Genomic DNA, 26919 nt, shown 5'->3' on the forward strand with positions numbered 1-26919 from the left:
ATATTGTAATAGTGATTTTTGCCGTGCAGGTTTTAGTGTTTATCGGATTTCTGGTGTTAAATATTGCATTTGATGACGAGGTAAGATCCAGTAGCTAATAGACTAAAGCATGGTTTTGTTTTTTCTTCTCTTCAATATTTTTCATTCATTTGGATAACATTGATGTGTGCGAAATACCATTCTTTAGTTTAAACATATTTATTTATAGTGGATTGGGAAACGAGTTTGTCAATCTTATTTTACCGTATTTGCTATTCTGCTGTTTGTTGCTTATGGTTACCTTCTTCATTGTTGTCATTTGACTTTGATGCTAATGTATTTTGAAGTATTTCGGTCCGTAGCATGTTTTCAATGGACTTCTCCATTCGATAGGTTAATCAAAAAGCAACAGATTTCGGAATTGTCTTCTTTTAGCGAGTTGACACACAGTTTTGCTTTGTTGTCATCCTTTAAGCACCATTCATTTGAGGTTTCTTCCGAGTAAACAATTGCATGGTATGCTCGATTGTACATCCAAATCATCATTTGTATCTCCTATGATAAATTCACGGATTTCGTTGTGTGTTTTTAGTGCTGAACTCTTATAATTGGTATTCTGATAGATAGTGCTTACTTCACTTTGCTGGAAGGTTTGCTGAAGTTTTAGATTTATTTCTATACCATAGTCATCATCTATTGTTTTTTCTATACTATTTTGTCATTTCTTCCATAAAATCGAAACTCCATTATATCCTCGAGGCAGGTTGTGGAATACAACTCGCTATTAGTGGAGATTACAGCCCTTACATGTAAAAAATTGTGAGACTTTAATAAAGTATTTGTCTTGTTTTGTTAGGAGGTTTAAATCTATTTACCTGTACCGTCCGACTAGGAATATTATTTGCTACCAGATGTTATAATATAGGACTTTAATAAACGCTCCAACAAGCTTTAAAAAGTCCACCTGTATTCTATTAAATACTTCCACATACATAGCTAAAATGGCGTCTTCAGAAAGATATATATCGTAAGAGGAAACAGAGGTATGCAAATATTTTTTCTATTTGATTTTGTTTTGTGCAGGATGACAGTTTTATTTTACAACCTCATAAAATCGATTTATATTGGAAAACAATGATGTTAAATACTATAACAACATACTTAGTACACACCTACATGACCATACTTGTATTGTAGCACCATTCGCTCAATGACTAAAACAAATCGGTGAAATGATACAAGGAACCAATAATACCGCTTTTAACAAAAATAATCACTAACAGAGAGGGTTGTTAGGTAAAGAATAAGATATATGGCCTAGTCAGGTTTTGAACTATTACAATTTCATGGTTAGATGATTCCAAGTAAATATCTGTAATAACAAAATGTTAAAGAGTTCATAAGGTCAATTGTATTTTTATATGTCTTAGTGCATACGTGCAATATGCTAGTTTAATAATATCCTTGGTGACAACATAAAAAACCAATGTTTGAATATATAAAACATAACTTATAAGATCAATGTGAGAAAATTTGAACCTATATCCCATGAATTCCTTACTTTTCGTGAAATCGTAAACTGATAAGTAGATTGTTAATATAAATAAATACAATACTGTTTAATTTATATGATGAATATCAAATTGCTCAATCATTTACTTTTCAACTTGAAATTTCAGTTTTAAAATACAATACTACGATTAAAGAGTACAAGAGAAAGGCATTTTTGTTGCGTCTGCTATATTTCTGGTCTGAGATCAATGCTAATGAATAACCAAAACATGTTTTGAAATATTTATCTTGATAGAAAGTTTAAAAATCGTGTGAATATTCGGTTTAACATATGTCTTTTGATCCTCTATGAAATTTAAATAAGGGTACTGTAAATCTTTGTGATAGGTTAACATTTTCGTAGGAGGCTAATACATAAATTAAAAATTGATACTCATATATCATAATTAGTCATGAAGTCTTTTATATGAATCAAATGAAGATGTATATTTGTCAACAAAAATTGTTTTGAAGTATGTTTACAGATAATTGTTTCTTAATAAGAAAACTGGATGTCATGCACTAATAAAAACTTGAAATTCGGCATGGAATTAGTTGTTTTAAATTTGTTATCAAAAGTACCAGGTTTATAATTTGTTGCACCAGACGCGCATTTCGTTTACATAAGACTTATCATTGACGTTCAGATAAAAATAATTTGAAAGCCAAACAGAGGAGCATTTAGGACCCAAAATTCAAAATAGTTGTGCCAAAAGCTTGTTTATTTTATTTATTTTATTTATTGTGTTTATATGATATTGAGAGAATGTTTTGCCCTGCATTGTAGGTTTTGAGAAATTAAATTTATAGAAACTTATAAAAAAAACCAGACGATGCCAAATGAAGTGATACCAAAAGCAATTTTACTTTCAATACATGCATATGCATAATGCCAATTTCTTATAGAAATATTCAACAACAAACGTGAATATATGCAACTAAAGAAGAGGGAAAAGGAAACCAGACGGACAGTCAAACTCATAAATCAAAAATAAAATGACAACACCCTGGCTTAAAATAAAAAGACAAACAGACATAAAATAGAAAAGAAGGAACAACATACACAACAAAAGACTGAGCAACACGAATCTCACCAAACATGGGGATGATCTCAAGTGCTCCGGAAGGGTAAGCAGATCCTGCTCCATAAGTGGCACGCGTCGTGTTGAACATGTCAAAAAAATATCTTGACTTACAACTAGAAATTGTCAATGAGGGTCGGTTGAAAACAAACTTTACGACAAAAGAGATGATTTCAGCTTTCCAATTGTGATCTTTCCATTTCTAAGTAGCAACATTCCAGCAGCACCTGCATACGGGGTATATATCTCCCAGTTGATACGATATTCCCGTGCTTGCATTTCCTATCATGATTTTCTTGATAGAGGGTTGCTGCTCACAAGGAAGCTATTAAACCAAGAGTTCCAAATGGTGAAGTTGAAATCATCCCTTCGTAAATTTTACGGACGCCATCACGAGTTGGTTGACCGTTATGGAATAATCGTTTCACAAATGATATCGGATATGTTCCTTACATCGTAACTACAATCCCCTTCCCTTTCATGAATGTGACCTACCGAATTAGACCATTTACCGGATTTGTTATCACATAAGCAACACGACGGGTGCCGCTTGTGGAGCAGGATCTGCTTACCCTTCCGGAGCACCTGAGATCACCCCTAGTTTTTTGATGGGGTTCGTGTTGTTTATTCTTTAGTTTTCTATGTTGTGTCGTGTGTGCTGTTGTTTGTTTGTCTTTTTCATTTTTAGCCATGGCGTTGTCAGTTTGTTTTAGATTTATGAGTTTGACTGTCCCTTTGGTATCTTTCGTCCCTCTTTCATTATACTCCCAGTAAATAGTTTTATTCGGTTGGTCACATTCATGAAAGTAAGGGTGATTGTAGTTACGACGTAACAATCATATCCGATATCATCTATGAAACAGTCATCCCATAACGGTCAACCGACTTATGAAGGCGTCTGTAAAATTTACGAAAGAATGATTTGAACTTACCCATTTGGAACTCTTTGTTTAATAGCATCATTGTGAGCAAGAAACTCGATCAAGAAAATAATGATAAGAAATACAATCGCGGGAATATCGTATCAATTCGGAGATATATATGGCGTATGCAAGCGCTACTGGAATGTTATTACATAAAAATGGAAAGTTCAAAATTTGGAAGCTAAAATCATCTCTTTTGTCTTAAAGTCTTTTTTAACCGACCATCATAGATGTAAGTCAAGATATGAGGCAAACGTAAATGTATCTGTTGTTATCTTTTATCACTATTTCGATAGGATAGAGGCGTTCAATAATTATCAAAGCTTAAAGGTATCAGGATAATAATTTGATACGCCGGACGCGCGTTTCGTCAACATAAGACTCATGAATGAGGCTCAGTTCAAAATAGTTCTAAAACCAAACAAGTACAAAGTTGAAGAGCATTGAGGACCCAAAATTCAAAAAAACGTTGTGACAAATATGGGTAGGGTAATCTTTGTCTGGGATAGGAAAGTCCTTAGTTTTTTTTAACAGTTCAGTTTTGTAAACAGGAAATTTATAAAAATGACCATACAATTGATATTCATGTCAACAACGAAGTGCTGGCGACTGGTCTGGCGATACTCTAGGGGACGAAACATTGTCACCAAATTTTAAATTATTCAGTCAGAAAACATCATTTCTGTAGCGGAACTCAAAGAACAAGGAAAAGATTATCTTAGCTGTATTTGGCAAAACGTTTAGGTTTTTTGTTTTGTTCTTCAATGCTCTTCAACCTCGTACTTTGTTTAGCCCTTTAAACAGTTTTGATTCGAGCGTCACTGACAGATGAGTCTTTTGTAGACGAAATGCGCGTCTGGCGTAAATATAAAATTTTAATCCTGGTATCTCTGATGGGTTTATTTTAGTGTTGTCAAATCGTACACTTTTGCCTAACCGGTTACTCGTATAATCGTTCGACCGATTAACCGGTTAACCGGTAGTTTAAGTTAATGTTTTAAGGCCTTATCAATAGTACCCTACACATCTATATAAGAAGATGTGGTATGAGTGTCACAATGTGACTATATTCCATCCAAGTCATACATTTACGTTTTTATAATACGATGAATTCAAGTTGGCCTTTGGGTTTATAAGGCTTGTTTATGAAGATTCCTGTCGAAGTTTGACTTTTTATAATCAAATACACGGTATCAACTGTGGCGTATGTTCTAACTTCAAATTGAAAAAAAACCCAAAACAAACAGTCTTAATCTCGTAGATTTAATAATTTATGAAACCGATGATTCTTCCATTTTGTCTTGTCTCCGAAAATAATGTGAGGTGTTTCAATTAAAATTGATTAATCCTGATATTCGTACCATCAAGTATACATTGATTATATTCACCTTGGTTTGCTTTTTACAGTTTTTGTGTTAGCATTTAGTTTAAAGTATGGCGAATACTTGTACGAGGGAGACTCAGATTGCACATTCAGATGTAGGTCTACACAATATAAGATCAAAAATGAAAGAATGAAGTTAATCGTAAAATTTAATCGTATGACTGATTAAAAATCACTGTTAAAAAAACATGAAACTAATTATGATTTCTTAAGATCTTGCCCCGAGCTGAGAAACGAGTTCTAATTAATTTTATATTTTTGGATTAACAATTATACCAAGCAATATACTGGACAATTGATCCATCAAATTAATTACCACGAGGACAATTTTTAAAGAAAACACAACTATTTAATAATTTTGATACAAATTTATATCAAATCTATTAAAATTGAAAAAAAAGTCCGGTTAACCGGTTAGCGTTTTTGGTATTCGGTATTCGGTCGTTCGAACGGTTAACCGTTGACAACACTAGTTTATTCATCTTAAGTAGTTTCTGTATAACGTCAGCCTCGTAATGATAATAAAACAGGTCGGCAAGAGAGGGCACAGTTGGTTATAATTGGAATGCCGACAGTCTTGAAAAACACGTCCTCAAACGTAACAAATATATCGCAATGCGCTTAATATCAAAAACATCAAACCCGTATAAAGCCGACTTGACAAACTGTTTTACTATTCAAATGACAAAATCAATCCAAAATATTAGAAAGCAATAACCGGTAACCACTCAAGAACAATTTTCTGACATATGGTATGTCTACAATATAACCAGATTTAAACTATACAATTATATAATCTTATATAAAAGGTGAAAAGCATTTAGTTTACTAGTATAGGTATATGTTTGCTCATTCAATGACTTATTTGGTTTCAGATATACTGTTGGAACATGAATACAAATGAAGAACGCAATTATTTGCGATTGCAGTTATTTTCAATCGATTTATCCACTGAAGTTGTTAGAGATTATGCAAAACGCAATTTGTTAGGAAAACAATCAACATTTAAAACTTTTCTCCAAGTCAACCAGCACGATATTTATCACATATGGTCATCAGGAATTGAGTGCTGCAAATGTTATACAAGTGGTCCCGGAAACGGCAAATATGGTAGATTTTCTAAAGAACAGTTCGCAAAATTGTACGATATAAGTGGAACTATCACTCGTGGACATATTAAAAGAGATAAAGGTGGTAAAGTCGTACAGACATGCTGTTGCAATATAATTGATGTAAAAGAATGTTCTTTAGATGATATTGACATAAGCACCGTATTTCCCTTATTGTTAACGTTTGGTAACCCGTCGGCGCAAATTAGTAATTGGATAACAGAAATCAAAGCTGTAAGAAACAAGCTTTGTCATCCTTCAGGCACAAAAGATTTTGATGATATAAATTTTAATACTTTATGGGGAAGACTTGAAACAGCAGTTTGTGGTATTGCAATAAATACACAGTCCAGTAGCTGGGCAATAAATTTGCTAAAGACAAAAATAAATGAATTGAAAACTGAAGATCCAAATACAGAAAAGATGAAAACATTGAAAGATCAGCTTAGGGAAGACATCGAACAGGTATGTCAATAGGTTTATTTAGGTCGGCTGATATAGCAATAATATAGCAAACAACTCACACTTCAATACACAGACGATACGAGTCAAAACAGTAAAGATACAAATTAACATGGCAAGTACTAGTAAATAAACTCATCAAAGGTACCAGGACTAAATTTTGTATATACGCCAGACGCGCGTTTCTTCTACAAAAAACTCATCAATGACGCTCGAATCCAAAAGGTTAAAAGGGCCAAAAAAATTACGAAGATAAAGGGCAGTACGGACCAAAATTCCTAACAGTTTTGCAAAATACAGCTAAGGTAATCTATGCCTTAGAATTACAGAAATTCTACATTTTGTAAACAGTTTATTTATAAATATAACTATATCAATGATAATTCATGTCAGCACAACAGTGCTGACTACTGGGCTGGTGATACCCTCGGAGAAATGAACTTCCACAAATGACATTAATGACAATAAGCCTACCATTGTTTTGGTACACACGAACTTCTTCAAATATAGAACTAGTCACTTCGAGTCCTCAACCCGAACCTTCGCAATAAGCTGTTGGAATGGTATTTGAGAACACATTTTTTATATATTAGTACATACACACAGATTGGTTTGTAATATTTCTTTGAAGACTGCTCGTGTAGTACAGTACTCACAATGTAAATACGGTAAGGTAAAGCGTAATTGCAAATCAAGGCAACAGTATAATACAACTGTGTTCAAAAGTCATGAATCGATTAAGAGAACAAAACATGTGAAATTTGTCATGTTCATTTACTATGCTTATAAGCCAGACATCCCTTAATCTCGAATGAAATCGATCTATAAACCACACTGAGAAGGGTATAGGTTTACCAACTGCTTTTGAAAAGAGAGAGGTAGAGAGATACTAGAGAAAACGTTAATAACATGATACCTTTTTATAAATGCTTCATTAGTGTTGACTATTTCAAATAGCCAAATGTATACGTGGATGCGACACATTACCTACTCTTTAGTGATTTTGTCACGTTGCCAGTTTGACCGTTATTTTGATCGGTTTAAATTCTTTTTACTTTACAATTCTTTTTCAAAAGAACATGCGATGCTTTTATGTTAATTCGGAGATAATACAATTATTATTATCGACATCATTCTTGATCGTTTAGGAACGTTGATTTATTTTACAAGATACTTGTTTGCAATAACAAAATCAATGACTGTTTTTTTTTTTAAATCGGCAAAACATTTAGCAAATGTTTCACGACGTACCATAATCCTATTAAAGGGGCACCAGCTACGAGATATACAAAAAACTAAAGTAAGATTTTTTTTTATCAATCAATAATGAAAGTGAAATAGTGAAATAATAATTCGCTTTTAGCAGCCAAAATGATCCCATTTTGTCAAATTAAGCGAAGAAACATTGATAATTACTCATTCACTTGCAAGTGAATTAGTCGACCGCATTATATCCGTATTCACGTGAACTTCAATTTAACCGCTTGCTAGAGATAGACAACGCATGCATTGTACGTGTACTGGTTATTTAAAGAAAAAGAATGTCAACAATGAAAGTGAAATAAAATTGAGAATGGAAATGGGGAATGTGTCAAAGAGACAACAACCCGACCAAATAAAAAACAACAGCAGAGGGTCACCAACAGGTCTTCAATGTAGCGAGAAATTCCCGCACCCAGAGGCGTCCTTCAGCTGGCCCCTAAACAAATATATACTAGTTCAGTGATAATGAACGCCATACTAATTTCCAAATTGTACACAAGAAACTAAAATTAAAATAATACAAGACTAACAAAGGCCAGAGGCTCCTGACTTGGGACAGGCGCAAAAATGCGGCGGGGTTTAACATGTTTGTGAGATCTCAACCCTCCCCCTATACCTCTAACCAATGTAGAAAAGTAAACGCATAACAATACGCACATTTAAAATTCAGTTCAAGAGAAGTCCGAGTCTGATGTCAGAAGATGTAACCAAAGAAAATAAACAAAATGACAATAATACAAAAATAACAACAGACTACTAGCAGTTAACTGACATGCCAGCTCCAGACTTCAATTAAACTGACTAAAAGATTATGATTTCATCATATGAACATCAGGCACAATCCTTCCCGTTAGGGGTTTAGTATCATACCATCATAACATACTGTGGATTCATTTATTTTCGTGGGTACCAATTTTCGTGGATTATAGAAGTGTTACAAGTTCGTGGATCTTTCATTTCGTGGTTTTAAAGAAGTCTGCATATAATCCTATTGAAAATCTGTTATTCGTTTAACATTAAATTCGTGGTTCACCTGTATCCACGAAATCCACGAAAATTGGTATCCAACGAATAATAATGAATCCACAGTATATGATGAACTACGGTAAACCATTTGATTACTGATTCGATTCATATTAAATCATTCTTATACGGTTAAAAACAATGAGAAACATCTATTTTTAATCTATAAAATAAACTCAAACAGACCTTAAAAAATCCAATTGCACGTGTTGGTTTAATCTATTCATATGTTTACTCATGTTTACATCGCTTATATAGTCAAATCGATAGTTAATTAGATGACGTCTGGACTAAAATACACACGAAACGAACCTACACATTACCTGCCCCATGCTCTGTAAACTGTTTATTTTAGACTTTTGGTAGTTTGGATAAATATATTTCATTATTATAAATCAAATATGAAAATTTGAGTCAAATCGGTGACCACGAATTTGACAGCTAGTGCCCCTTTAAAATCAACATCTAGATACAAATGCAAGTAAATAGACTGAGTCCTAAAAAAACCGAATGAAGGTCTTGAGGGTTCTGAATGCCTCAAAGTTGAAGTTGAAATTTATAGTAATATTGCTAGATGATAGTTTGCACCATTGCGGATCAGTTGATTGACTTAACATTTAAATAGTATAGAGTTCAGCAAATGAAGTGAAATTTGAAAATTAAACAAAATTTGAAAAAAAAAAGAAAAGATAATTTATATATTACCAGTTATATATTTTATCAAATCATCTTTTTGATTATTGATATATGATAAATAAATCTTATATCAAAATAATGATCCTATCAACCAGTACATTACTTCAAAGAGGCAGCTTGACAATAAGCACTTACTAACGTAACAGCTGTATTTTCATTTATTTTGTAAGTGTATAGCCCTTTTAGGTCGCGATTTGTAAATACAGCTGTTTCGCAAACCACGCCTCATTTAGGGAGATCTGGAATATTCATAGAAAACTAATTTTGTGTACATACTGTTTCCCAGTTATGCTCTCAGTTATGCCAGCTGAAGGACGCCTCCGGGTGTGGGCATTTTTCGCTACATTGAAGACCTGTTGGTGTACTTCTGCTGGTTTTTTTTCTATGGTCGGGTTGTTGTCTCTTTGGCACATTCCCCATTTCCATTTTCAATTTTGTTTCTGTATTCCATCTCACAGAGACATAACTTTGGAATGTACCAGTAAATAAACATGTGCATATTGTTTATATCTAAATATATGGTAACTCTTCATTCGCGGTAAGGGAAGTTAAGAAAATAAGTGTAAGCTTTCAACTCTAAGAAGTTAAGGGCATATAAACGTTGAAAATATGCCGCACAGCCCTATATTTTGACCTTTGATGAAAAACAATTGTAGTGGATATGAACTTTCAATTCGAGGATAAGATTTTGTTTAAAACATCATAGTAAAAGTGGTACTTTTTTTTAGCCTTAAAAGGGGTTTCTATGGGAAATTGCATTTTCAATATTTACAGAAATGCAACCTTTAAGTGCTGTCTTAGTTAAATAGGAACAGACAACTAATCATGTTCCGGTGAACTGTTAATTTTAATGAAAATTATATTAACGCATGTTTGTAAACAAAAAAAAAGATGTGGACCTTCTTTCGTAGAACATGTATTTTGAAGTTGTATCCTCAACTTTAAATCTAGAAAGCACAACTCGTTTTATGTTATGACAAAGCTTTCAAAAGGATGCGCATAGACTGTCGGTTTCCAATGGGAACCAATGGTGTCCCTCTTCTTGTCGGCTTGTTTCTTTATTATTATGAGGCTGACTTCATACACTGTCAGGAACTTTTTGAGAAGAAAGAAGTTAGCAACATCCTTTAACTCTACTTTCCGCTATATAGAGGATACTAAATAATTCAAAATTGGGTGACTATGTAGACGGCATCTATCTCATCGAACATCGGGTTGCTGCTCACAAGAAAGCTATAAAACCAAGAGTTCCAATTGTGAAGTTGAAGTCATCCCTTCGTAAATGTTACGGACGCCATTACAAGTTGGTTGACGGTTATGATATAACCGTTTTAAAGATGATATCGGATATGTTCCTTACGTGGTAACTACAACTACTTCCCTTTCATGAATGTGGCCAACCGAATTAGACTAATTACTGGATTTGTTATAACATGAGCAAAACGACGGTTGTCACATATGGAGCAGAATCTGTTTACCCTTTCGAAGCACCTGAGATCACCCCTTGTTTTTGGTGGGGATCGTGTTGCCTATTCTTTTGTTTTCTATGTTTTTTTCATTTCTACTATTGTTTGTCTGTTTGTCTTTTTCATTTTTAGCCATGATGTTGTCAGTTTATTTTGGATTTATGAGTTTGACTGTCACTCTTGTTTCTTTCGTCCCCCTTTTAAGCAAGTCAGGGTAGACACAAAGGCTTATATATATTATTTTTGAATATTGTTTTATACTGATTGGTATTATAATTTATATTGTTATCAGTAAATTAAAAGCAACCAAATATAATTATTGTTACATACATATACACATTCATGGATCTACAATCTGTCGTTAATGTATATTGGCATTGAACAATGTCACATTTTTCTCTGACTGTTCATAGCGTCTGCTACTCAATGATGGATGCGTACTGATTGATAATTAACTCTTAGAAGGATTTTTTTTTATTAGTTGATAGTGGCTTTATACTAGCTGTCAGTATCTGCAAGTACTCTCAGATCAGTATTGAGTGTTTTTAGTTTTAAGAGTATACAAGTACCCGGCTAGGTCCACTCAGTGTATTTGTAAGTTGTATTTCTATTTGTATCCTTCTGATAAGTACTACATAAATTAATCCTTTAATTGTCATTCCGCAGATTAAACGATTTAAAGTTTAGAAGTTTAGCCCACACGATTGAAATTTTTGCAAACAAGATTTAAGGTCGTACTAACAAATATTTTACATTTCATTTGCTCCATAACATTTATTGTTTGAATATCATTGTACAAAGAAGCATGCGAACTATACATAACTATACAATAATAAGAAACAGTTTATACACATACATCCCAAGTATATAATATATATACGATTGTTGAATATTTTAGTTGACTTAAAAAACATTTCTAATTAATTGCAAACTTCCTTTCCAGATAGTTACAGAACAATCTTCTGTACAGAATACGGCTTTGCTGCAGGGTATTAGTGAAATGTGTAATCAAAACACGACTCAATGCATGAATACACTTATTTCTAAATTAGGTAACATATACTTATACTATCATATATAACTGTGTAACGTAAGACAAAAGCATATGTTTTTCTATTCGCAATCAATGAATCTACTTGGTGTGCCCATGGAAGTATTATATTGACAGGAACTAAAACGATTAATTAGCATTTATTTATAACCCGGGTAGCCCTGTAGAAACGATATGGAAACTGGCTAATTAGTACGCTGTCGTTAATTTTTTTTGTGACTATCTGCGATGCCGCGGTCATAAATTGACCAGAGATACTTCTTATCAATCACGTGGTTTTAATCGAGACAGCTTAACAATATTACCTGTCGGAAAACACCTTTACTTATTTCAATCGCGTCAATAGACCTTTATTCATGAACAACTTATTTACACAAATCGATTGATGCATAAAAAATGAAAATCGGCTCAGAATTAATTATTCTACAACGATTTGAAATAGTGAGTGACATTATTTTATTAGTTTGTGGGTGAAGTTTAAATCGCGATTGAGGTGTGTTACGGTTACCGCCGGTTAAAATTACATATACTTGATAAATATTAGAACTGTGAAGTTTAGGGTAATATATATGGTTAAGTTACTGGATAATCCTGGAAAGTAGAAATTTCCAGTTTACAATACAAACATTAATCGAGCAAGTACCAATCAACACAATACAGCAGAAGAAAACAGAGATCTAACTTCGTTTTATAGCTATTTATATAATACATTTCGGTCCCCTAAAATATTTTATCACTATCCGACCAAACGAAACCGTCCAAATGATACTGGTAAATGTTATTGAACAATCGCACAAGTATTTGTATAATGTCACTATACAAATCCTTGAGTCGCAGTACTAAAACATATTTCAACACATCGGGGTTCAGCTGAACAATTCGTATATACCAACCAATGATCTTACCCTGGATTTAGAGCAAAGCTTAATAATTCCTACATTTATTAAAAATCTCTTTGATCTTTTGATTTTATCAAAACGATCATTTACAATAGTCTTAAATATGCAGGAAATGTGTGCCACTCAATTGAGTAAACAGTAGTTATTATATAATCACAACTTGCGATATTTATTACATATAGTGCAATTTCTACCGAAAAAAAAAATCAATAAAAATGGGGTATTTATTCAATACATTTGGTACAAATTTCCATCGTCAATGTGTTTTTCTATAGAATTAATGATGACTCGCATTAATCCATCAATCACTCAATCGGCACAGTTAGGTAACGGAATCTGCCGAGGTTTGCCGATTGCTGTTTCCTAAGAATTTATCACAACTTTCGATTTCTTCGTTTATTTCCGTAATCCCGAAATCAACCGAGAATGACAATATTGTAGGGCACCACACGCTGGTATGTAAATAACGTGCCATGTTTCAAGCTAATTAACATGTCGTTAAATTGGGCGCGGCATCGCAGATGAAACGTTTGAAGTCGGGTCTTAGTAGTTCCTGTCAATATAATACTTCCATGGTGTGCCAAAATAGAGAAAAAGGCAAAACATACGTATTGTTGTCAAATCTTTTCTTCTTAAGGGACATTCCAAATCTTCATAACAAAATCTAAAAACAGTGATTTCGTATTTTAAATCTCGGTTATCCTCACTGGCTAATGATAAAAATCACAGAATTATAAGAAACGAATAGGTATGTAAGTTTTAAATAAATAAAAAGAAGACCGCATAAATGAAAAACTAAACCAATGGATTACAGAAATAGAAAGAAGCAAACATTTTTTTCAGTTTCAAAAGGACCTAAAATAAGAAACCACATTTTTATGTGCGCTTAAAAATGAAATCTACAGATATAAGTTCTTAAAAGCTTATACCCAATCGCCTCGTAAATGAAAAAAAATGAAATATCTAATTGACCCGCGACCCGGCTATCCGACGTTTCAATTTGGTTTCAATTTGCTTTTCAGAAGAAATATCATTAAACTTTACATATGGTAAAAGCGTGATAAACATGGTAGGAGGGACACAGGATGCTTGTGGAAATGACATCGAAGGTAAATTTGCTAACTCACGAATTAGTGTGCAATTTCTGATTGTATGGCTTACATGATGAAAAATAATTTCGTTATATGCTTTTCATCGCAATTTGTAATATTGATTCTGCAACTGCCATTTTACATAGTTAATATGCCTGATCTTACCAAATGAGCTATGTTGGCCATTGGCGTATAAGCCTGGTATACGTGATACGTTCTGCAGAGAATAGTCAAGAATGTCGGATGGGAAAGAAAATTCAACTGTTTTTACCGTTTATAACGTCTTTAAATTTGGACACATTAAATAGTAGCACAACTTTTCGTTCAGTTAGAATTGATCATCATGGAGTTGCACATGCGTCCAGCCATGATCAGGTGGCATGTTTGACATTGAGTTGCGTTTTGTTCGACATTTAATGTTTTATTGCCTTTTTATACATTTTTACCTACGCTGTCTGTTTTGTTTTTGCATTGATGTCAATATAATTTTATTGTATGTAACTGTCAATCAAGTTTGGGGTTTTTCAGTTTTATGACAGTTGTTACCCATTCGTTTGTTTTAAGCTTTTGATTTTGCCATTTTATTATTGACTTACCATTTTGAATCTTGCATGGAATATGTTCTTTTGTTACTAGATTTGATAACTAAGATGTTTTTTCATCACATAAAAGTTGCAATATAACTTAAAACATGTATGTAAAATATTAAGTTTTCTTATTCCTTTTTATCAAATAAAGACTCGGTATTCCAGGCTTTTAACAGCACGAAATTTTTATTATGGGTAATTCTACTTGTGCATACTCTAACTCTTTTCAGGGAACACGTTTAAGTTTAAGTTAACAGTAAAAGCTAACAACATGGATTACAATGCTGCTGTTAAGAAATTACACGATGCCATTTCAACAATCAATGAGATGAAAGGATATTTCAATATAGAAGACGCCGAAACAGGAAGCATAATTATAACAACATGCTTGAAGGAAGATACAGTTTCACCCAGTTTTGATGAATTAAAACATTATCTGCAAGATTTTTTGAAAACAATTATCAGAACAATCGGATTACAGTACAAGAAGGCTGAGATTGAAGTGACAGTTTTGTTTCCTCCACGTGACAGATACCAAGATGTTGGCAATTGTAAGTGGTTTATCCTTTGGCAAATGTTTCTAACTGAAAAGTAATAATTTATTAAGGACAGACTTATCTAAGAGTTCATTCTCTAAACAGCTTTGTCCAGTCAAGCAATCAACGCTTATTTTCAAAAGTTTTCATAAAGTTTCAGATTATGAATTTATCTTGATATAAACAAAAGTTTTTCTGTGTTTAGAAATCTATAAACATACATAGAACTTTTTACGTGACGATAAAGTAATATGGTAATGAGGAAAACGACCACTATACGTATCTTGTGACATAACAATATAGTATTTACAGTAGAAATTTTCATTTAAAGTTTGATTAAATCTGTATGGTTCAACTATTTAACAGAGGATATAAAAAAAAAATTAGTTGTTTTGGTAATCTGACTAGACACATCATTAGAAAGTTTGTAATGCACCCCTGGATTTTTGCATAGATACTTTCTCATTTTCTTGTTTATATAAGTCGCTCATGATCAATAAGTACCGGGAATGTTTTGCTGCATTGAAGACTATTGGTGACCTTCTGCTGTTGTCTGTTCTATGGCCGTGTTGTTGTCCCATTGACACAATTCCCATTTCTGTTCTCAATGTTATCAATCTTTTTCAGGTACTAGAAAAAGAAAACTTACTCATTCAAAAGACGAGAGTGAGAGGTATTTAAATATCATAGTTTGCAATTATAAGTGGGATGGAATAGTATCGTAAAAACTCTAATTTTACAAAACTGATGTCTTTAATTTCTAATTACACCTTATGTAAGAATCCTGGGTTTTGATTGGTTGATAGCCAGTGTATTTTTCACAAACTTACTGTTATCAAATACATATCGTTCATTTTTTAACGCCGCCGGGGTATTTGGAAAAAGGATATGCCTTTTTTTCCCTCTCTGCCGTGGTATTTGCCAAAAAATACTCTATTCGACTGGACGCTTGTAACTTCACGATCATCAATGCGTTTTTGAAAGTTAACATTCGGTGTAATTAAACAGATATGGTATACTACTGTTGTCTTTATATTTCGGATCAAACAGTTCTGCAATGTAGTAGAAAAGTTAATACAGCTTATAAAAATCAAAATTCATAATCCATAATTCACAATTCTTTACTACAATTATTAATTATTATCTTCTGCTTATGATTCAATTATTATAGGATTAAACGCCTTTTTAAAGGAATAATGGGTGTATAAACTCGACCAATTCACTCACAAGCAAGGGACTTTAATGATATGTTTGTGAGTAACTTAGTCTAGTTTATACACCAATGCATTCCTTTAAAAAGACGTTTAATCCTCATTCATGAATATATTTGTTTATTAACGCAAAACTATGTACTCAATGAAATTTTCTATCTGATAAAGAAAAGATTAACAGCAAAAAATCTTATTATCAGTCAAAGGAAAGTTTTCTTTTTTTTTCATTTTACTAAACGATTAACGTGCAGTGGAAATTAATTTTGTCATCGTCGATGTTACCATCGCCGCAATTTTGTTTACATTGGTTACGAAAAGAAGTTCTGTCAACGTCGTCTAATGAAAAATAACCAACTCCAAGATCAAATACCGGAAGTCCTATCGATCCATCATATCAATATTTTCCCTAATATGCAAATCTTATAAGAATTATGAAACTTTTTTTTATATGTAGTAGTAGTATATGCTTATTCGCTTTCCATCAATTCATGTCACATATGTATGCATTAATGTGTGACCAGGTGGAAAAGGCTCAGACGATTTTAATGCAGAATTTTCATATATTTTATTAAATATAACTTAGAAGATAATAACAAATAAATACAACTTTATATATAAATGCATATGAATATATCATTTTGTAGCAAATAATGTATATTATGTTTAATTACACAATTGCAAATAAGTAATAATGCAAAATACGATTAAATGACAACTCTGAATGTGAACGATTTGTTAATCAGTGCTAATGAAAACTGTTCACTAAAGTAAGTTGATCATACTACTATATGAAATACTATACAACATTGAAAGTTAATTACAGGTTAATCAGGTTAATCAGAAAAAATGTGTCGGTTAGTGTATAGAAAGATATATACTATGAAAATTAGAGCGAGGGACTTGCCCAACTTGAGTAATAAAGGCAACAGTAGTATACCGCTGTTCAAAACTCATAAATCCATGGACAAAAAACAAAATCGGGGTAATCAATCAATTCATGATGAAAGAGCATCAATGGATCAAATTGTTTTAATTTCCCTTCACAAGGTTTCATGGTTCACTCTATTTTTGGGTACACAGTAATTACATGGAAGATAAATGATTACAGTTCTAGATGGCATAGTACTTTAATCTAGTTATAAAGAACTATATTTGTTACTCTTTATTTAAATGAAGGAAACCTTTAATTTTCACACACATTTTTAGATCCAAAGATTAAATAATGGGATGTTAAAACATTAATTTGAAAACTATTTACGAACTATTTAGTTTAATTTGGAACACAACACTTTTTTTTCAAAATAGCCAGCAGCCGTTTTTATTTCAATATCTTGATTACGATACAATGACTTATTACCCTTGTGGTCATTCATGCGTAGTTACTTAGTACACGGAAAAGGTATGTACTATGAAATTTAGAAGGCAAATTTAAGCAATTTGATTGGACGAGAAGTTGTAAGTATGTGCTAAAAAAATGATATACAATTAGTTAAGTAAATGAAACTAAATATAGTATTTAAGACAAAAACATTTAACTATAGACTTATTTGGAAAACCCTTAAATGTAAATACCTTATAATGCTGGCTACGGCTCTAAGTGTTATTTCTGGTGTTACCTATTCTGCATTGACAATATAGTTAAAATATACAGTATATATAGTCAAAAAGTGAACTATTAAATTAGATAGAAGAAGATAAAACAACTATTAAGTTAAGTAGTTTGTCAAATAGCCAGTGGTGAGTAAATATCAAAGAGCGCACATAGAGTTTTGGGATTCATTGAACCATATAATACAAAATATGTTCAATATAGTAAGATCATTATAGTATAGGATAAACTAGATATAAACTAAGTACAAAGTTAGGAATAATATCAAATTGATAATTTGTATATAAATGATTCTGTTTACATGTATAACGTAAACTCTTTTTAATTTATTTAAAAAAAAAACTACTTTTTTATATTTTTGTTTCAGACCGACAAAAGCGAAAAAATCCCCGAGTATTCAAAGGTAAACATAATTATGATAAGTCAAACGTACACACAAATATAACACCTACAAGAACATATTTTGAAAAGTTTACAAACCCACTGTTAATTTGCAGCTGTTAAATTTAATGCATACGATTAAAATGTATACTGAGGATCTTCCGAACGACCGACGATAAATCAGTTTTATCTGTTCAAAAGCTTTGGTGTGATCGATCTGAGGTCACAAAGATTTCTAGGTGCCATGGCAAGAACACATGTGCTTTAAAACTAAAGGAAAAAAGGATTGCACACCAAGAGGCTTAATGTCTGTGTATTACTTAATCTGTGTAATTCACCTCATTAAACATCACACAAATAACGAAATACACTGGAAGATAATGGCAGACGGGATGACGCACTAATTAGTTATCAAAAGTACCAGGATTATAATTTTATACGCCAGACACGCGTTTCGTCTACATAAGACTCATCAGTGACACTAAGTCGGTTGCAAGAAATATATGAATTTGAAACTCTAAAATTTAAATTGTGATTATGATGATCAAAATTTGCCTTTTATATTTATAAAACAGGACAGGTCTGATAAGTCAACTATCGAATTTTCTTCAATATGTTCAAAAGGCTATATGAACCAATATCTGAAAAAGTATAATTTCCATGTTCCATCTTTCACCAGCAATTACTTTTTTTTCAAGCATGTTTTTGGAAAATTTTAAATTTCAGTATTAACTACAGTATATCGTGCACCACCACTATTAACAATGTAATCATAATCTAAATGTTAACCCCCCCCCTTAAATCATATTGTCCTGTTGTTTTCTGAAAACCAATTCATTCAAAGAATATCTTAATTAAGTAAACAGGCTTCCGATTTAAACAAATATGATAGATTATATAAACAAAACCTGTTTCTAACTGGTTTGATTTTGTTATAACTAAAGTATTGTAAAGCATGTGATAACATTTTGCCTCTGTACGGGTCTTTTAAATTTTATCCCAAGGGGTAATTTCCCTCCTGTTACCACTGGGGGTTTCATCTATGTAAACGTTTGAAAGTCTAAGATTCTATTTCTGGCTATGCAATGAGAAGAGCATCATTTCCTGAATGTATGACTCCATATGTAGGTGAATGGCAGCCAGTTTGTAAAAATTTGAACTCCCCAAAGATCAGAATTTAGAGAAAACATCTTTTGTTTTAATTTCCCTTCACAAGGTTTCATGGTTCACTCTATTTTTGGGTACACAGTAATTACATGGAAGATAAATGATTACAGTTCTAGATGGCATAGTACTTTAATCTAGTTATAAAGAACTATATTTGTTACTCTTAATTTAAATGAAGGAAACCTATAATTTTCACACACATTTTTAGATCCAAAGATTAAATAGTGGGATGTTAAAAAATAATTAGAAACTATTTACGAACTATTAAGTTTAATTTGGAACACAACACTTTTTTTCAAAATAGCCAGCAGCCGTTTTTATTTCAATATCTTGATTGCGATACAATGAAATATTACCCTTGTGGTCATTCATGCGTAGTTACTTAGTACACGGAAAAGGTATGTACTATGAAAGTTAGAAGGCAAATTTAAGCAATTTGATTGGACGAGAAGTTGTAAGTATGTGCTAAAAAATTTGAAATACAATTATCAAAGTAAACGAAACTAAATAAAGTATTTAAGACAAAAACATTTAACCATAGACTAATTTGAAAAACCCTTAAATGTAAATACCTTATAATGCTGGCTACGGCTCTAAGTGTTATTTCTGGTGTTACCTATTCTGCATTGACAATAAAATTAAAATATACAGTATATATAGTCAAAAATTGAACTGTTAAACTAAATAGAAGAAGATAAAACAACTATTAAGTTAAGTAGTTTGTCAAATAGCCAGTGGTGAGTAAATATCAAAGAGCCCACATAGAGTTTGGATTCATTGAACCATATAATACAAAATATGTTCAATATAGTAAAATCATTATACTATAGGATAAACTAGATATAAACTAAGTACAAAGTTAGGAATAATATCAAATTGATAATTTGTATATAAATGATTGTGTTTACATGTATAACGTAAACTCTTTTTAATTTATTTAAAAAAAAAACTACTTTTTTATATTTTTTGTTTCAGACCGACAAAAGCGAAAAAATCCCCGAGTATTCAAAGGTTAACATAATTATGATAAGTCAAACGTACACACAAATATAACACCTACAAGAACATATTTTGAAAAGTTAACAAACCCACTGTTAATTTGCAGCTGTTAAATTTAATGCATACGATTAAAATGTATACTGAGGATCTTCCGAACGACCGACGATATATCAGTTTTATCTGTTCAAAAGCTTTGGTGTGATCGATCTGAGGTCACAAAGATGTCTAGGTGCCATGGCAAGAACACATTTGGTTTAAAACTAAAGGAAAAAAGGATTGCACATCAAGAGGCTTAATGTCTGTGTATTACTTAATCTGTGTAATTCACCTCAGTAAACATCACACAAATAACGAAATACACTGGAAGATAATGGCAGACGGGATGACGCACTAATTAGTTATCAAAAGTACCAGGATTATAATTTTATACGCCAGACACGCGTTTCGTCTACATAAGACTCATCAGTGACACTAAGTCGGTTGCAAGAAATATATGAATTTGAAACTCTAAAATTTAAATTGTGATTATGATGATCAAAATTTGCCTTTTATATTTATAAAACAGGACAGGTCAGATAAGTCAACTATCGAATTTATTCAATATGTTCAAAAGGCTATATGAACCAATATCTGAAAAAGTATAATTTCCATGTTCCATCTTTCACCAGCAATTACTTTTTTTTCAAGCATGTTTTTGGAAAATTTGAAATTTCAGTATTAACTACAGTATATCGTGCACCAACACTATTAACAATGTAATCATAATCTAAATTTTAACCCCCCCCCCCTTAAATCATATTGTCCTGTGTTGTTTTCTGAAAAGAAATTCATTCAAAGAATATCTTAATTAAGTAAACAGGCTTCCGATTTAAACAAATATGATAGATTATATAAACAAAACCTGTTTCTAACTGGTTTGATTTTGTTATAACTAAAGCATGTGATAACATTTTGCCTCTGTACGGGTCTTTTAAATTTTATCCCAAGGGGTAATTTCCCTCCTGTTACCACTGGGGGTTTCATCTATGTAAACGTTTGAAAGTCTAAGATTCTATTTCTGGCTATGCAATGAGAAGAGCATCATTTCCTGAATGTATGACTCCATATGTAGGTGAATGGCAGCCAGTTTGTAAAAATTTGAACTCCCCAAAGATCAGAATTTAGAGAAAACATCTTTTGTTTTAATTTCCCTTCACAAGGTTTCATGGTTCACTCTATTTTTGGGTACAAAGTAATTACATGGAAGATAAATGATTACAGTTCTAAATGGCATAGTACTTTAATCTAGTTATAAAGAACTATATTTGTTACTCTTAATTTAAATGAAGGAAACTTTTAATTTTCACACACATTTTTAGATCCAAAGATTAAATAGTGGGATGTTAAAAAATTAATTAGAAACTATTTACGAACTATTTAGTTTAATTTGGAACACAACACTTTTTTTCAAAATAGCCAGCAGCCGTTTTTATTTCAATATCTTGATTGCGATACAATGAAATATTACCCTTGTGGTCATTCATGCGTAGTTACTTAGTACACGGAAAAGGTATGTACTATGAAAGTTAGAAGGCAAATTTAAGCAATTTGATTGGACGAGAAGTTGTAAGTATGTGCTAAAAAATTTGAAATACAATTATCAAAGTAAACGAAACTAAATAAAGTATTTAAGACAAAAACATTTAACCATAGACTAATTTGAAAAACCCTTAAATGTAAATACCTTATAATGCTGGCTACGGCTCTAAGTGTTATTTCTGGTGTTACCTATTCTGCATTGACAATAAAGTTAAAATATACAGTATATATAGTCAAAAATTGAACTGTTAAATTAGATAGAAGAAGATAAAACAACTATTAAGTAAAGTAGTTTGTCAAATAGCCAGTGGTGAGTAAATATCAAAGAGCCCACATAGAGTTTGGATTCATTGAACCATATAATACAAAATATGTTCAATATAGTAAGATCATTATAGTATAGGATAAACTAGATATAAACTAAGTACAAAGTTAGGAATAATATCAAATTGATAATTTGTATATAAATGATTGTGTTTACATGTATAACGTAAACTCTTTTTAATTTATTAAAAAAAAAAACTACTTTTTTATATTTTTGTTTCAGACCGACAAAAGCGAAAAAATCCCCGAGTATTCAAAGGTAAACATAATTATGATAAATCAAACGTACACACAAATATAACACCTACAAGAACATATTTTGAAAAGTTAACAAACCCACTGTTAATTTGCAGCTGTTAAATTTAATGCATACGATTAAAATGTATACTGAGGATCTTCCGAACGACCGACGATAAATCAGTTTCATCTGTTCAAAAGCTTTGGTGTGATCGATCTGAGGTCACAAAGATGTCTAGGTGCCATGGCAAGAACACATTTGCTTTAAAACTAAAGGAAAAAAGGATTGCACACCAAGAGGCTTAATGTCTGTGTATTACTTAATCTGTGTAATTCACCTCATTAAACATCACACAAATAACGAAATACACTGGAAGATAATGGCAGACGGGATGACGCACTAATTAGTTATCAAAAGTACCAGGATTATAATTTTATACGCCAGACACGCGTTTCGTCTACATAAGACTCATCAGTGACACTAAGTCGGTTGCAAGAAATATATGAATTTAAAACTCTAAAATTTAAATTGTGATTATGATGATCAAAAATTGCCTTTTATATTTATAAAACAGGACAGGTCAGATAAGTCAACTATCGAATCTATCAATATGTTCAAAAGGCTATATGAACCAATGTCTGAAAAAGTATAATTTCCATGTTCCATCTTTCACCAGCAATTACTTTTTTTTCAAGCATGTTTTTGGAAAATTTGAAACTTCAGTATTAACTACAGTATATCGTGCACCAACACTATTAACGATGTAATCATAATCTAAATGTTAACCCCACCCCCCCCCCCCCCCTTAAATCATATTGTCCTGTGTTGTTTTCTGAAAACCAATTCATTCAAAGAATATCTTAATTAAGTAAACAGGCTTCCGATTTAAACAAATATGATAGATTATATAAACAAAACCTGTTTCTAACTGGTTTGATTTTGTTATAACTAAAGCATGTGATAACATTTTGCCTCTGTACGGGTCTTTTAAATTTTATCCCAAGGGGTAATTTCCCTCCTGTTACCACTGGGGGTTTCATCTATGTAAACGTTTGAAAGTCTAAGATTTTATTTCTGGTTATGCAATGAGAAGAGCATAATTTCCTGAATGTATGACTCCATATGTAGGTGAATGGCAGCCAGTTTGTAAAATTTGAACTCCCCAAAGATCAGAATTTAGAGAAAACATATTTTGCTGTTCTCTCCTGTTGAAGCCTTTCTGATTAAATTGAGAATGGAAATGGGGAATGTGCCAAAGAGACAACAACCCGACCTAGAAAAGACAACATCAGAAGGTCACCAACGTCAATGCAGCGAGAAATTCCCTCAAAAGGAGGCACCTTCAGAATGCCCCTAAACCAATATATATATACTAGTTCAGTGATAATGATAATGATAATATTTCATTGTCAGCACTATAACAGTAAATGTGTTGGTATAGTATCTTATTAAACTGCTATGAGATGGAAGTAAACTGCTACATAATTCGAATAAAAGAACAAAAAGTTCTGCGTAATTCCTTTCTGTTATGTTCTATTATGTTACCTAAAACAGCACAATCATAATCAGTAACTTGAATGATGTTAAAGACAATTTCACTGGCGAATTACAAAGTTAATATAATCTACTATATATCAACCATTTTATTTAATATAAGTTATGATCATTTCATTGAATTTATCTCAGCAAAATATACACTATATTTAAAAGACAGACCGGGGTTTTACTTTTGATAACAGCAGATATCATTGTGCCATTCTAGTAAAGTAGATGGTAACAGAAAAGAATTTATTTTCATCTTGCAAATGCAGTTTAAAAAGTTAAATGACATTGTTTGTTATTACCTTCCCATTATGACCAATCTAAAATGATGTATTTTTCCTAAACTATGACATAAAGAATTTGTTTTGAAAAAAATGATTCCTTCCTATTACCAAGTCTGTCCTGTTACTTGTTCTTTTACTCAAGGTTCTTTCATGTAACCGACACATCGGACTATATTTTAGTATATTTTTTTAATCTTTTGTATTGCAAATACTAAAATGAATAATTGACATTTGATTAACTATTGCAGGATATACTAGTAAACCACATATAGTATCTTAAACATATTCCTTTTTACCATTAGCATTTTTTTTAAATTGATTCACTTTGGTAACAGGAAAGAACTGGATTTTTTTCTTCCGTTTTTAATATTGCCATTGATAAAACATTCAACACGTGTTTGGATGACAGACAATAGTTCCAAGATCGCTTAATGTGTGTTCTAAAATACCGATTCTAAAGACATTTTTGTTGGTTTTCGTATTGACTTTTTCAGATATTGTCTCATATCTATTTGGAGCATCGTTTAAGTTTTTAATTTATGTCATGTCTTCTGTATTTCAATGCAGATTTTAATCGTTTATTATATATAAAAACGATTAATATCTGCTTTGTTTGTATGATATATAGCGCTGGACATGAGGCTAAGCGATTGGTGCTGTAGTGTTACAAATGTGTGAGTTCTAATTCCGCTGATGGACGGACAATTATTTTTTAGCCGAAAATCAAATTTTTTTACTGTTTGGTGTAATTTTCCGACAAATATACATGACTTGACATCAATTACTATGTGATTCCGTTTTCAATATATCTATTGTGTTTTGTAGTTATCCAGAAGGCAATGATGCTGATAGTTTTGAAAAGCAGATTCAAGAATTAATACAAACTCATTATGAAAATGGTGCTGATAATATTGATATTATATCGCACATATTAATCCAGAAGGAAAAAAACTGGGATAAACTTACTTCACAAGAGGAAAACGAAACTATAGCACCAACATTACAATTAGTTAACGCAGCTAATAACTCTTTTGAGTATGCTATTCAAATGTTCGCTGCTCTTGAGGAGCCACTTGAACTATCTTTAGATCAAGTTCGTTCCAAAGAGACGAAGTTGTCGTCAGAATTAAGTTTGATAAAAAAACAGTTAGAAGATGAAAGGAAGTCGTTGAGTAAATCTGAAAGGTCGTTGAATCATGCATGCAATATACTCAAAGCAACAAACACCAAACTTGAAGAGGCTAAAATGCAACACCAGCGTCATTTAGATAAAAAGAAAAAAGGTGTTATTGGGGTAAGACTTCCAATTGTTGACTTCATAAAGGACAAAGTTTCGGGCATAAACACAAGTATATCACACGTACAAGACCAGTGTGTGAATTTAGAACAAACGGCAAAGGAAGCCAACACAAATGTTCAAAACCTCGAAAGGGAACATGAAGCATTTCAGGATAAGGTTATATCTTTAACAAACACGAGGACGGAAGTAGAAAGACGTTTTGAAAAAGAGGCAAAGAAAATTGAAAATCTAGAATGCATAAAAGAATACCTTAAGAAAGTGGATCAAATACTTTCAAACTGCTCTGGTAAATGCCATGTCCTGTTCAAGCAAATGAAGAGTGAAAGCAAAATAAAATCGCTCCTCAAAACGGTTCAACAAATTGAAGGTGATCTTAGATCTTTTTGTAAATTAGAAATATTTGAAAAAAAATAAAAACTGAATTACGAACAGTTGAAAACTGCTGGATACCTGAAAGTTTATAAAAGAAATAACCATGGTTTCATAAACACTCTAAAAGTGATTCTGTTTCAAAACAAACCGCTAATTTACTTCCGAAAATAAATCAGGAAGAAAATATTTTTGGATACTATTTATATCGTTCATCATAAACTGACTTATATCACACCCTTCTAGGGAAAAGAACTCTAGACAATCATTGTGGCCTGTTGTAAAACAGGAATTGATTGTTGTCAACAGATTTATGTATGGTGTTGTATATGTAAGTTATCTAATAATACTAATGATTTGTGTGAAGGTACATAAATAAAGAGAATAGATTTAACAAAAAAATTACACTTGTGTTTGATGTTATGAAAACAACAAACACAAGTTTAAAAGATACAGTTTTAAGTAATTTTGAAAATTTTATACGCAATTTCAAATTGAAATGAAGGTCTCCCATTTTCATTAAGCAAAATTCAACAGCGTCTGTATATTTACTAGAGGTTTCATTTCATACTATATAAAAAAGAAGATGTGGTATGAATGCCCATAAGACAACTCTCCACACAATAAAAAAAATGACACAGAAGTTAACAACAAAAGGTCATCTAACGGCCGTCAACAATGAGAAAAGTCCATATGTTTTGTCGGATTAGGGTTTCCACATCCAATTCGGAAGTCATAATGACGAAATCATAATTTACTAAACTGATATGATGATGGATATTGTGGTGACAATGAGTGTGTTCGAAAATTCATAT

General features: G+C 32.0%; 1 protein-coding gene across 8 annotated transcripts; it reads left to right on the forward strand.

Annotated features, from left to right (window-relative positions):
- Window positions 1–26509, forward strand: LOC143057870 (uncharacterized). 8 transcript variants are annotated; one of them, XM_076231317.1, is made up of 10 exons: window positions 1–80; window positions 5795–6493; window positions 11882–11990; window positions 13911–13997; window positions 14797–15117; window positions 15730–15775; window positions 18290–18325; window positions 20446–20481; window positions 22595–22630; window positions 25261–26509. In XM_076231317.1, exons 2-10 carry the CDS (start codon window positions 5810–5812, stop codon window positions 26147–26149), a joined length of 2244 nt encoding a protein of 747 aa, XP_076087432.1. In that variant the 5' UTR covers window positions 1–80; window positions 5795–5809; the 3' UTR covers window positions 26150–26509. The 8 variants fall into 8 exon arrangements, with proteins under 8 accessions (XP_076087432.1, XP_076087430.1, XP_076087434.1 ...); XM_076231315.1 differs by lacking the exon at window positions 1–80 and adding an exon at window positions 892–1022; XM_076231316.1 differs by lacking the exon at window positions 1–80 and adding an exon at window positions 2392–2658.
- Window positions 26510–26919: the final 410 nt, after the last annotated feature.

Source organism: Mytilus galloprovincialis, chromosome 13 (assembly GCF_965363235.1).
Source record: "Mytilus galloprovincialis chromosome 13, xbMytGall1.hap1.1, whole genome shotgun sequence".
Classification (NCBI taxonomy): domain Eukaryota; kingdom Metazoa; phylum Mollusca; class Bivalvia; order Mytilida; family Mytilidae; genus Mytilus; species Mytilus galloprovincialis.

Excerpts from the sequence above, each read along its gene's own strand:
- LOC143057870 (XM_076231317.1), top strand. The coding sequence starts at position 5,810 with ATGAATACAAATGAAGAACGCAATTATTTGCGATTGCAGTTATTTTCA. Across the intron at positions 11,991-13,910 it reads TACACTTATTTCTAAATTAG|AAGAAATATCATTAAACTTT; the intron begins GTAACATATACT and ends TTTGCTTTTCAG. Across the intron at positions 13,998-14,796 it reads TTGTGGAAATGACATCGAAG|GGAACACGTTTAAGTTTAAG; the intron begins GTAAATTTGCTA and ends AACTCTTTTCAG.